Source organism: Entelurus aequoreus, linkage group LG09 (assembly GCF_033978785.1).
Source record: "Entelurus aequoreus isolate RoL-2023_Sb linkage group LG09, RoL_Eaeq_v1.1, whole genome shotgun sequence".
Taxonomy (NCBI): domain Eukaryota; kingdom Metazoa; phylum Chordata; class Actinopteri; order Syngnathiformes; family Syngnathidae; genus Entelurus; species Entelurus aequoreus.
Window position 1 is genome coordinate 12,927,850 of NC_084739.1, and position 12,916 is coordinate 12,940,765.

General features: G+C 43.4%; 1 protein-coding gene and 1 non-coding gene across 2 annotated transcripts in view; both read right to left on the bottom strand.

Annotated features, from left to right (window-relative positions):
• The window catches only part of pdzd7a (PDZ domain containing 7a), a 53,915-nt gene extending 41,538 nt beyond the window's left edge, over positions 1 to 12,377 (bottom strand). The window contains exons 1-7 of the mRNA XM_062057608.1: positions 12,210 to 12,377; positions 8,253 to 8,390; positions 8,008 to 8,182; positions 3,569 to 3,745; positions 3,344 to 3,491; positions 1,641 to 1,701; positions 1,076 to 1,537 (exon numbers count right to left, since the gene is read on the bottom strand). Coding sequence (XP_061913592.1) covers positions 1,076 to 1,537; positions 1,641 to 1,701; positions 3,344 to 3,491; positions 3,569 to 3,745; positions 8,008 to 8,182; positions 8,253 to 8,390; positions 12,210 to 12,375 — 1,327 coding nt within the window. The 5' untranslated portion in view covers positions 12,376 to 12,377. The remainder of the gene's footprint in view (positions 1 to 1,075; positions 1,538 to 1,640; positions 1,702 to 3,343; positions 3,492 to 3,568; positions 3,746 to 8,007; positions 8,183 to 8,252; positions 8,391 to 12,209) is intronic.
• On the bottom strand, positions 2,616 to 2,687 carry trnat-cgu (transfer RNA threonine (anticodon CGU)). The gene has a single exon. It is a non-coding gene; the product is annotated as a tRNA-Thr (tRNA).
• Positions 12,378 to 12,916: the final 539 nt, after the last annotated feature.

Genomic DNA, 12,916 nt, shown 5'->3' on the forward strand with positions numbered 1-12,916 from the left:
TATGTGTAGATATATGTATGGACGTATGTATGTATGGATTTACTGGTGAAAAGATGTATAGATGCATGTATAGATGTATGTACAGTATGTATGTATGTATGTATGGGCATATGTATGTATGGATGGATGTACGGATGTATGTATGCATGTATGTATAGATATATGGACGTATGTATGGATGGATGTACTGATGTACTGATGTACTGACATACTGATGTACTGATGTAAAGATGTATGGATGTATGGATGTATGGATGTATGGATGTATGGATGTATGGATGTATGGGCATACACTACCGTTCAAAAGTTTGGGGTCACATTGAATTGTCCTTATTTTTGAAGGAAAAGCACTGTACTTTTCAATGAAGATAACTTGAAACTAGTCTTAACTTTAAAGAAATACACTCTATAAATTGCTAATGTGGTAAATTACTATTCTAGCTGCAAATGTCTGGTTTTTCGTGCAATATCTACATAGGTGTATAGAGGCCCATTTCCAGCAACTATCACTCCAGTGTTCTAATGGTACAATGTGTTTGCTCATTGGCTCAGAAGGCTAATTGATGATTAGAAAACCCTTGTGCAATCATGTTCACACATCTGAAAACAGTTTAGCTCGTTACAGAAGCTACAAAACTGACCTTCCTTTGAGCAGATTGAGTTTCTGGAGCGTCACATTTGTGGGGTCAATTAAACGCTCAAAATGGCCAGAAAAAGAGAACTTTCATCTGAAACTCGACAGTCTATTCTTGTTCTTAGAAATGAAGGCTATTCCACAAAATTGTTTGGTGACCCCAAACTTTTGAACGGTAGTGTATGTATGTATGTATGGATGTACGGATGTATTTATGCATGTATGCATAGATATATGGACGTATGTACTGTATGTATGGATGGATGTACGATGTAAAGATGTATGGATGCATGTATGGATGCATGTATGTATGTATGTATGGATGTACAGGTGTATGGATGTACAGGTGTAAGGATGTAGAGATGCATGTATGGTTGAATCGATTGATGTATAGATGGATGAATGGCTGGATGTATTTTTGTGATATTTTCAGGGTCTGACCTGATAGAGTGATGTGACTCTGGGATCGTCTGATGGGCTTCCGAGGTCTACTCAGGGCCATCAGGACCTTCGTCTTAGGACCTTCGTGTTTCACCACCTCTTGATCACCAGATGACGGCGCCCTGGTCCATCCTCCCATCTCTCCCGGCCCCTCCCCCATCCCGTGTATGACCGTGTCCTTCAGCCGAACAGTGGCGCCGACCATCCGGCCGGTTTCCCCAGAGGCGTCCGGCGAGGTCTCGGTCTGTATGGCCGTGTCCGTGGTTTCCTGCGTGGCGCTTGGACGTCTGGAGCGGTCCTCTGTGGAGATGGCCACGTCCACCATGTCTGCGCCAAAGACGGGCGGGAACAGGACCTGGGAGAGACCGCTGAGGGAGCTGAGGGGGGTGCTGGAGGACACGGAGGAGGTGGAGGAGTGGGAGTCGGAGCCTTGGGAGGAAGACACTGCTGCCCCGTTGGCCACTGTTGGATGAACGGATAAAGGCTATTTTGTTGAATGGAGAAAAAATACAAATATTTTTTGTTGTATACTTCGTAATATTATTTTGTTCTAGTGAAAACTTACATTTGTCGAGCCACCCGTACTCTGCCACCATCTCCTTGTACGCAGGGTATCTTCCAGCTTCCTATAGCAGCACAAAGCTAATTAGTTTTTTAATTACGTTTTTTTAACGTAATTTTTTATATACATGTTACAGGTTATATAACTTTTATTATTGAATGTATCAAATGTGATGAATATGTAATGGACCACAATGGAAACAAGCCATTTGGCTTTTTGTGCCATCCATTTGCCTTTTTAAAGCATTACATGGATTCAATTCTTTAAGATGTCAATAAACTTCTCAAGAGCTATCACTTTTGCATTCCAAAGTCCCAATTAGGGCCTCTTTCCTAAGTGATCCAAACCACCTACGAATGTCAAACTAAGGGGCCTTATCTTATTATCTTCCTCCGGGTTCCTTGGACCACCAATGACGGACATGACAGCCGCGTTCATCTTGGCGAACAATAATTTATTTTTCAATAAATGTTCGTTGGGACCTTTTCCAGTCATTTTCTGCCCGTCGCCTTCTCGCTCGAGCACATAAATGGTTTTTCTCCGAGTGTCACCAACCGCCATCACCAACAACAACTCTCCCCTCTCCTTCCCGACTGCTGCCTTTAACAGAGCGAAAGGTGATCAGACAAACACTCACAGCTGTGTCATCTACGCACCTGCCGCTGATCTGAAAGCCGGTCCTTCGTCGCAGGCCCGCAGGCCACGCCCCCCCCCCCCCCCACAACCACTATTTAATTAAAGTTGGTGGTTTGCTTTCTCCAAGATGAATATAAACATTCACCGTATGCAAAACATAATATGAGTTCATTAATTCACCCTTTGGCGGGCCAATCAATCAAAATGACATGGCGGGCCAAGTTTGGCCCACGGGCCCTACTTTGGGCATCCCTGATTTACCAAAGTTTGTAGACTAACGTATCCGCGCTGAAGAAGCAAACGACTTAGCACCTGCCTATAACATTTTTAAATATCAAAGCAAGGCACAGATGGGACTTGAACCCACGATCTTCGATTTACGAGACCGACGCCTTACCACTTGGCCACTGCGCCCACGTGTGTGATTATTATGGTCTATATACACTAGGCAGGGAGGATCACATCACACTGGATAAAACTGTGTGTGTGTTGATTCGAAACCTGATCCACAACTGCCTCTGAATAATGAACACTGAGCCTGAGCAACGTGAGATCACAGGAGGAAAACGAGCACACGGCCATGTTAAAGAGCGTACACACACACACACACACACACACACACACACACACACACACACACACACACACACACACACACACACACACACACACACACACACACACACACACACACACACACACACACACACGAGCCAGCTCTGTCTTACACTGCACAGGATTGTGGTGTTCTTTAACATGCTTAAGATGTGTTATTGTGTCAGAACAATTAGAGGCCCTCTGTCACTTGTTCCAGTACGTGCCGAGAACAAATAATTAACAGCGAGGCGCACACAAAGGGTTCTAAAATGAACCCTCTTTATTTTTAGAGTCCATTTAAAGTGAGTTCCTTCTATTCGGGTCTTATTAAATATGCACAGCAGACGTTTGCACCCGCAAAGCTAATGTTTACGGTGGAGATGGAGGAGAAAGTGTTGAAACTGATGCCTGGTACTCTCTGCAGTTGAGTGAACACGTACGAGGAAACATGGCGACGAACAATAAGGACTCACCCTGATCGTTAACATGACGTGGGTGTGGCTTTTCAGGACCTCCACGGCGTTGCTGTGTGTGATGTCATCAAAGCTGACCCCGTTGGCGGCCAGGATCTGATCCCCCATCTTGATGCCGTGCCGCTCCGCCAGCCCGCCCGGGTCCAACCTGGACATTAAACGTGAACTGACAAGTCCAATATTCGCTGTTCAGCCGTTTCTCCTCAACCGAGCGCGGTTGCTTACTTTGAGACATAGATTCCCAGTCCAAACTCTCGTCCTCCTCGGATGTTGAAGCCCAGGCAGTAGTCGTCCGACGTGGTGAAGAGGTGCACCATCCTGCGGAGGGCGCTGTCCGAACTGGCCTCTGATGGCGTGCGCCCCCCTTCCTCCACCACCATCCTTCTGTGGATCAGATCCACCCTAAACACACACAACATGTTGTTTACGTGTAGGGCCGTTTTGCATTGAGGCGCAGTACCCCAACACATCCAGCAGATGGCGGCAAATATTTAATATGAAATATAGAGCTGTGATTCAACCTGCCTTTACAGATACCGTATTTTCCGCACTATAAGGCGCACCGGATTATAAGGCGCACCTTCAATGAATGACATTTTTAAAACTTTGTTCATATATAAGGCGCACCGCATTATCAATCTATCAATCGATCAATGTTTATTTATATAGCCCTAAATCACAAGTGTCGCAAAGGGCTGCACAAGCCACAACGACATCCTCGGTACAGAGCCCACATAAAGGCAAGGAAAAACTCACCCCAGTGGGACGTCGATGTGAATGACTATGAGAAACCTTGTAGAGGACCACGTATGTGGGTAACACCCCCCCCCCCCCCCCCCCGCCCCCACCCCTCTAGGGGAGACCGAAAACAATGGATGTCGAGTGGGTCTGACATAATATTGTGAAAGTCCAGTCCATAGTGGATCCAACATATCAGCGAAAGTCCAGCTCATAGTGGATCCAACATAATAGTGAGAGTCCAGTCCATAGTGGGGCCAGCAGGAAACCATCCCGAGCGGAGACGGGTCAGCAGCGCAGAGATGTCCCCAACCGATGCACAGGCTAGCGGTCCACCCCGGGTCCCGACTCTGGACAGTCAGCACTTCATCCATGGCCACCGGACCTGTGTAACTCCCCCCTCCACAGGGAGAGGGGGGCAGAGGAGAAAGGAAAAGAAACGGCAGATCAACTGGTCTAAAAGGGGGGTCTATTTAAAGGCTAGAGTATACAAATAAGTTTTAAGATGGGACATAAATGCTTCTACTGAGGTAGCATCTCTAACTGTTACCGGGAGGGCATTCCAGAGTACTGGAGCCCGAATAGAAAACGCTCTATAGCCTGCAGACTTTTTTTGGGCTCTGGGAATCACTAATTAGCCGGAGTTCTTTGAACGCAGATTTCTTGCCGGGACATATGGTACAATACAATCAGCAAGATAGGCTGGAGCTAGACCGTGTAGTATTTTATACGTAAGTAGTAAAACCTTAAAGTCACATCTTAAGTGCACAGGAAGCCAGTGCAGGTTAGCCAGTATAGGCGTAATATGATCAAACTTTCTTGTTCTTGTCAAAAGTCTAGCAGCCGCATTTTGTACCAACTGTAATCTTTTAATGCTAGACATAGGGAGACCCGAAAATAATACGTTACAGTAATCGAGACGAGACGTAACGAACGCATGAATAATGATCTCAACGTCGCTAGTGGACAAAATGGAACGAATTTTAGCGATGCTACGGAGATGAAAGAAGGCCGTTTTAGTAACATTAACACACTTATAACACAACAATTATAAGGCGCACCGCATTATAAGGCGCATAGAATAGACGCTACAGTAGAGGATGGGGTTACGTTATGCAATTAAATCAACTAATGAAGGGGTCAGCCTGCAGACGTTTCCAAATGATGGCAATATGAGGAGAGTATGGACCTCTACATTAAAATTGACTCGCGCAAAGTGGGATGGAGCAAGCGAAAGGAGTGTAATTTGCAGAGGTCACTTTAATGATTTTTACAAGGAAGAGGAAGAGTTTTGGTCAGAGATTGGATGGAAAAAATGTAAAGACTCAAGCCAAATGCGATCCCGGGAATCAGGAGCAAAGACTGAGTCAGAACCTGCGGAAAAACTAAGAAAAAAGAGCAGACATGGCGATCAAAAACGGAAGACAAAGAAGGTAAGCTGCTGGTATTATATTTTGTGTCCTCTTCTACTGACAATATTCTCAACAAATGCTAAAAAAAGCATGAGGAAACAGTCTATGTCTATGAAATGAGTTGGAAGAGCAGGGAAGTCCAAAACGAACGATTCCTTCATATCTTTTTTTCCCCCTCATAATTTTAACGACAGTTTTGAAGTAATAATGGACCAGGGCAACAAATACATGCAAAACAATAGTTTCACATGCCTTTATCCACACTGTTTATGCAGGGGAATGGGCTCCACTTCTGTACACAACGTCACACCAAGAAGGGGCGACATATTGAGTCTGGCGCTGGTAAGGGGGCGTGACTCAAAAACTAATTGATATTTTGGGAAATGACTGCTAGATACATTTTCAGGAGCAAATAATACACATTTTTAGTGACGATCGGCAATCTGCTTTGGGTCATCAACCTGGAACCTGCTCAGAGACAACAAATGAAAATTGCTTCTATAGCTATTTCTGGTCTGTGCAATTTCCCTTTTATATATATAATAAGCAATAAATTCAATATTTTCAGTGTGAATTTAATTGGTATAAGTAAACTGATAAGGACTCCTAATTATTCTACTGTTGTAGTATTTCAATTATATTTTTTTGTTTGTCTGAGTTATGTTTGCCAACTTTCCTTGTCCTTTTTCCACCGTTTAGGGCAACAAAGCTAAATCTTTGGTTTTGTCTTACAAACCTGTGTGTGTGTGTGCGTGTGTGCGTGTGTGTGTGTGTACGTGTGTGCGTGTGTGTGTGTGTGTGTTTGTGTTCTTGTATTTCTACCCTTCTTGAGACATCAACAAGGAAAAGTAGCTTCCATATGAGGACCGGTGAACAAGTTAGGACATAAATCATGGTCCCAATACGATAAACCATTGCATCTAATAGAGAATGTCTCATTTGCACTCCTGGTGGTGAAATCTATCAAAATTAGGGTGGTCCCAAAAAGGAGGGATTTTTCAAATTGACTGTGTGTCGGTTTTAAAAGTGCTTCTCCTCTGGTCAACATATGAAATAACAAGTGTGTGAAAAAAAAATGAAGTGCTCCCCCCTGGTCAACATATGAAATAACAAGTGTGTGTAAAAATTTTAAGTGCTCCCCCTCTGGTCAACATATGTAATAACAGGTGCGTGTAAGAAATTGAAATGCGCCCCCTTTGGCCAAAATTAATTTTTTTTAAAAAAAATACACGTGTATAGAGAGACATACTGTAATAACTTGAAGTAAATAATGAAGATTAAAAATCAATTACAAAAAATAAAAAAAATTACTAAAAGCAACTCTCTTTTATATTTGCATAAATGTTGTAAATACAAATCTTTATATGTCTAGAAAGGGTGGTCCTAAAGAGGTAGGCGTTTTTTGGAGGTCTCAAGAAGGTAACAAATAGAAGAATGTGTGTGCGTGTGTGTGTGTGTGTGTGTGTGTGTGTGTGTGTGTGTGTGTGTGTGTGTGTGTGTGTGTGTGTGTGTGTGTGTGTGTGTGTGTGTGTGTGTTTGTGCGTGTGTGTGTGTGTGTGTGTGTGTGTGTGTGTGTGTGTGTGTGTGTGTGTGTGTGTGTGTGTGTGTGTGTGTGTGTGTGTGTGTGTGTGTGTGTTCTGACAATGCTTAATTTATGGGGACATCACTCTGTTTACACAGTCACCTTTAGGGGACCTCTGACAGTATGGGGACAAAAAAACAGGTCCCCTAAAGGGAAACTTTTTTAAATGATAGTCAAATCCATTCTGAAGATGCCTAAGTGCAGGATTTGCTTCAACATTTAAGTGTTGAAACTTCCAATAAGAGGACAGCTGTAGTGCTGTATTCTGAGGATCATGTCATATTTAATTTTTGACTTTTTTTAAAAAATGGTCCTCAGTAGTCACGTACAAATTTGTGTGAATTATGCAAAATTATTTAAATTTGGGTCCCCATGAACCATATTAACTCTTTTTCCCCAGGGTCCCCAGTAAGAATGATCAGCACATTACTTCATCAATCCAGAGATTTAAAGATGTGTATGAGCTAACTGGGCAGTGGCCATTTTACCTAAAAGATTTTATGCCTCCACAACCTGTAGAAAGTGTGGTCCCCACAAGTGATGATCAAAAACTTGGTCCCCATTCCAAAAGATAACCAGTATGTGTGCATGTGTGTGTGTGTGTGTGGGTGGGTGGGTGGGTGGGTGGGTGGGTGAGTGTGTTTGTTAGAGTTGTACAATTAATCCCTACTGATTATAAATTGTGATTTATGAAGAAAACCCTACCAGACATTAAGAGAAAGTGTACTAAAGTGTGTACTAACACCTATTCTACATGATTTGCTGCTACATGGCAATGTTTTCCCTGTTAAGAACCCCAGCAAGTAACTGTCAGTATCACCTGATCAAAATGAGCATAAAGGTCATAGCAGTAATCCATCCACTGCAGCCACATGACACCAAGACGTGGAATACACGCTCTAAGAACGAGGTGCGCTGACAATACAGCTCACCAGGTGGTCTTCTCCTTGGAGAAGCGGATCCCTGGGATCTTGCCCACGCGCCTCACCACCATCCTCAGCCTGTTGTTGCCCGTCAGGACCTTGACGGCGCTGCTCATGGTGATGCTCTCCAGGCTGACTCCGTTCACCTCCACCAGCTTGTCTCCCACCGTGAGCCCGGCCTGCGCTGTAAAAAGCACATGAACACAGCATGGAGCGTGTACAGGTAGCAGGGTGAACACACACTTCCCGCTGACCTGCCGAGCTGTCGTCCTCCACCTTGCTGACAAACATGCCCAGTCCGTGTTCGGAACCCCCTCGGACGCTGAAGCCCAGACGTCCATCCAGAGTCTTGTCGACTGTCACCGTGTGGATGTCTGCGCTGTCGTCTCCACCTGCAAAAAACACCACAACTTCTCAGTGACAGCGAACACAATGTACATAGACAACCCCTGGCAAACATTACATAATCACCAGATTTGGAGATTTTTCTTTAAGTTGTTTAAGTTTGTTGAAAAAAAAAAGCTGATAACAGACATGATACAAAACTATCGTCAATTCAAATGGCAACTTTTTGGCTTTACGAATCACTAAAATAAATAAAAAATATAAATTGCGGTAGTAAGTAACAGTTTAATTTTTAGATCAAGCAGACATGGGTGTCCAAACTTTTTAACTATTGGGCTAAAAAAATTGGGGCCAGGGGCCGGAAGCCTACTGCATGCAAAGTATATATGTATACATATGTACATATATACATACATATAAATATAAAGCCTATATGTGTACATATTATAGTAATATAATGGATGTATAATTAATAATATTAGAATTAAATATTAGCGCATGTGGAAGTTTGAACTCTTACCTTGTTTACCTTTATGACGGCTTCCTTAAAGTTTTGTAATCAGTCATAAATATCAAGCAGCTAAAATGCACCAAACATGGATAAGTGTGGAGAGAGGTTTTTTTTTGCATTTCCCCATCATGGATGGATAATTTTGATTTTTTTTTAATGGTGTTTGGCTGTTTTTTTTTTATAATATCCACAAAGTTCAGTGAGCAGGTTGTGTTATGTGTGACATGTTTGTTGACTTTTTGTGCTGGTTGAAATATTTTTTCTGCACCATGACTAAGGAAGGTTGCTTGGATTGGGTCATATAGGTAAATGCTTTGCATATAGTTTCTAGAAAGTACGCTGGCCTGCGTCACTCGCGTTGTACACAAGCTGGCAACAATTGAGCACCTATCAAACCATCAGATATCCATCCATTTTCTACCGCTTTTTCCTTTTGTGGTCGCGGGGGGTGCTGGAGCCTATCTCAGCTGCATTCGGGCGGAAGGCGGGTACACCCTGGACAAGTCGTCACCTCATCACAGGGCCAACACAGATAGACGGACAACATTCACACTCACATTCACACACTAGGGCCAATTTAGTGTTGACAATCAACCTATCCCCAGGTGCATGTTTTTCAAATATCCTTCAGATATTTGAAATTAAAATATAAACACCTGCCAACTCAAGTGCCGTCTCGCGGGCCGTAGTTTAAACTCCCCTGAAGCAGAGTGAAAAATGGAATCACTCAATTCTGAGAAAACTTATGGAATCACCCTGTAAATTTTAATTTCCCAAGCTAACACTTGCATCAGATTCAATATGTTCATTAGTCTACAGTTAAAAAGAAGTGTTCACATACTGGAGAGCTGTTGCACTAGGTGGATTAACATGAATCATGGCTCCAACACGAGAGATGTCAATTGAAACAAAGGAAAGGATTATCAAACGTCTTCAAGAAGGTAAATCATCACGCAATGTTGCAAAAGATGTTGATTATTCACAGTCAGCTGTGTCTACAATCTGAACCAAGTACATACAACATGGGAAAGTTGTGAAAGGCAAGCATACTGGTAGACCAAGGACAACATTAAATCATCAAGACAGAAAATTTTAAGCAATATTCATGAAAACAGAAAATGCACAGCAAAACAGATGAAGAACAAATAGGCGGAAACTGCCCGTGACCGAACTGTACGAAACCGCCTAAAAGAAATGGTATTTAAATACAGAAAAGCTAAAGAAAAGCAGTCAAAACACCTAAACAGATAAAAACAAGGTTCCAATAGGCTAAGGAAAAGCAATCATGCACTATTGATGACTGGATGAAAGTCATATTCAGTGATGAATCACAAATCTGTTTTGGGCAAGCTGATGATGATGGAACTTTTGTTTGGTGCCATTCCAATGAGATTTATGAAGACGACTTCCTGAAGAAAACATGCACATTTCCACAGTCATTGATGATATGGGGCTGCATCTCAGGTAATGGCACTGGGGAGATGGCTGCCATTACATCTTTAATAAACGCACAAGTTTACGTTGATGTTTGGACACTCTTCTTATTCCATCAATCAAAGGGATGTTTGGGGATGATGGAATCATTTTTCAAGATGACAATGCATCTTGCCATAGAGCAAAAGGTGGAAAAACAATTTGTGGGGGGAGGTGTGGTCAGCGCTGCTTGTAGGAGCAAAAGTCACTGCCGCTGTCCAGGGTGCTGAGGACGAGCACCATCGGGCATGTGCTGACGGCGAGACACAGCTGGCAGGTGATTAGATTTCACAGGTGGTACGCGTTAATCTAATCATCTGTTGTCTTTAACAGTAAGCGGCCGGGAGCAGAGGGGGAGAGAGGATACGGACGTGACTGAAAAGTCACGTTCTATTAGGGGAGATAACTTTTGTTGATCTATATCAGGGGTGTCAAACTCAAATACAGAGTGGGCCAAAATTTAAAACTGAACAAAGCCACGGGCCAAGGTTGAACAAATTAACCTTTAACGTACTCTACGAGCTATCGTCACGTCCGCTTTTCATCCATTCTAGCATCGTTCAGACCCAGTCACAAGATATGTGCGGCTTCTGTACGCACACGCGAGCGAATGCAACGCATACTTCATCAACAGCGATACAGGTTACACTGAGGGTGCCAGTATAAAAAAACTTTGACACTGTTAGAAATATACGCCACACTGTGAATCCACACCAAACAAGAATGACAAACACATTTCAGGAGAACATCCTCACCGTAACATAAACACAACTGAACAATTACCCAGAATCCTTTGCAGCACTAACTCTTCCGTGACGCTACAAAATACACCCCCGCTACCACCAAACCTCCCCCCACCCCCCCACACACACACCTTGTAGCGTCCTGGAAGAGTTAGTGCTGCAAAGGGTTCTGGTTTGGTGTGGATTCACAGTGTGGCGTATATTTTTAACAGTGTTAAAGTTTTTTATTCGGCTACCCTCAGTGTAACCTGTATCGCTGTTGATGAAGTATGCGTTGCATTCTAATGTGTGTGCGTGCAGAAGCCGCACATGTTATGTGACTGGGCCAGCGCTGGCTGGCTGGCTGGCTGGCTGGCGTTTGGAAGACTCCCGGGAGGATTGGCGGGCCAGCTTTAGTTTTAATTTGATATCGCCTCAAGGGCCAAGTGAAATTACACGGTGGGCCAAATTTGGCCCGTGGGCCAGAGTTTGACACCCATGATCTATATCATTAAAACCTTGTTAAACCTGCACGCTTGGCTCTGGTGCCGTGTCTGTCAGTGGGACCGCTAGGAAGAGATGTCCACACCATTGTTGAAGAAAGATACATAAGGCCAATGTCATGGCCTGCAAATAGTCCGGATCTCAATGGAAATTGAAGAAAATGGTCCATGACAAGACCCCAACCTGTAAAGCTGATCTGATGACAGCAATCAGAGAAGGTTGGAGCAAGATTGATGAAGAGTTCTGTTTGTCACTCGTTAAGTCCATGCTTTCGGAGACTGCAAGCTGTTATAAATGCCAGAGGTGGTGCAACAAAGTGCTAATGGAATGTTCTTTGTTTTTTCATGAATCCATAATTTTTCTCAGAATTGAGCAATCCCGTAATTGTTTCGCTCTGCTTGATTCAAAAATTAAACTGGTACTGACTATTTATTTGATTTATTTTAGTGTTTCTTAAAGCCAGAAAGTTGCCATTTGAAATTAGTATAGTTTTGTGTCATGTCTGTTATCTGTTTTTTTTTTTACCTACTCCAAGGCTGGTTATTCCATCATTTTTTGCCAGAGGTTGTACTGTGGTAATTGTTTCATACTACCACATGGTGCATGTGTATGAATCCAAAATGTTAGTTATACATAATACTGAGACATCAACTCACCATCAACAGGTGCATTGATAAGAATGACCCTGCCCATGGGGGAAGATGACCTGCGTCTGTGTCGTCGTTGTTGTTGTCTCTTCAGCATATAGCGTGCGCTGCTGTGGGCCCCCCCGGCCTGCCCTCCGTTGTTGACATGGTGGGGGTGCCCGCCCCCGTTTGTCATCTCCCTCCATCCCGCCGGGGGTTGGGAGGCCATGGTATGTGTCGGACAAGCCTTCCCTGAGTCATCCAGACAGGTTTTGGAGATTTTGTGGGGTGTGAAGGAGGATGCAGGATGGGAGGCTTCCAAAAATGTTCACAACATCCTGATGCAGTAATCCCCAGAAGAACATACAAGAGTGTTACGACAAATAGAAAGAACGTCCACGTCTTGGGTTTCTGTGGTGTAGTTTGGTCCTGGTGCTTCTCTCCTCCGGCTTCACCTTGCAGTGCGCAGTGTAATCTGCAGTGCATGGTGCTTCCCCTCAGGCCATTATTAATTAAAATGGGTGTCTGATGTGATGAGTGATCCTAGGAGGATCATGTGTCCAGTTATACTGCCATGACCTACACTGTAATATAAAACATGCATCTTTACATTACCGCGACTACTACTATTGATGTTGTAAGTGTAATCTATGTGGTGTGTTGGAAGAGTATTAAAAGTAACTCATATGTTCTGCATTTTACATGCAGGTATTAATGCCTGATCATTTTGGAAAAAA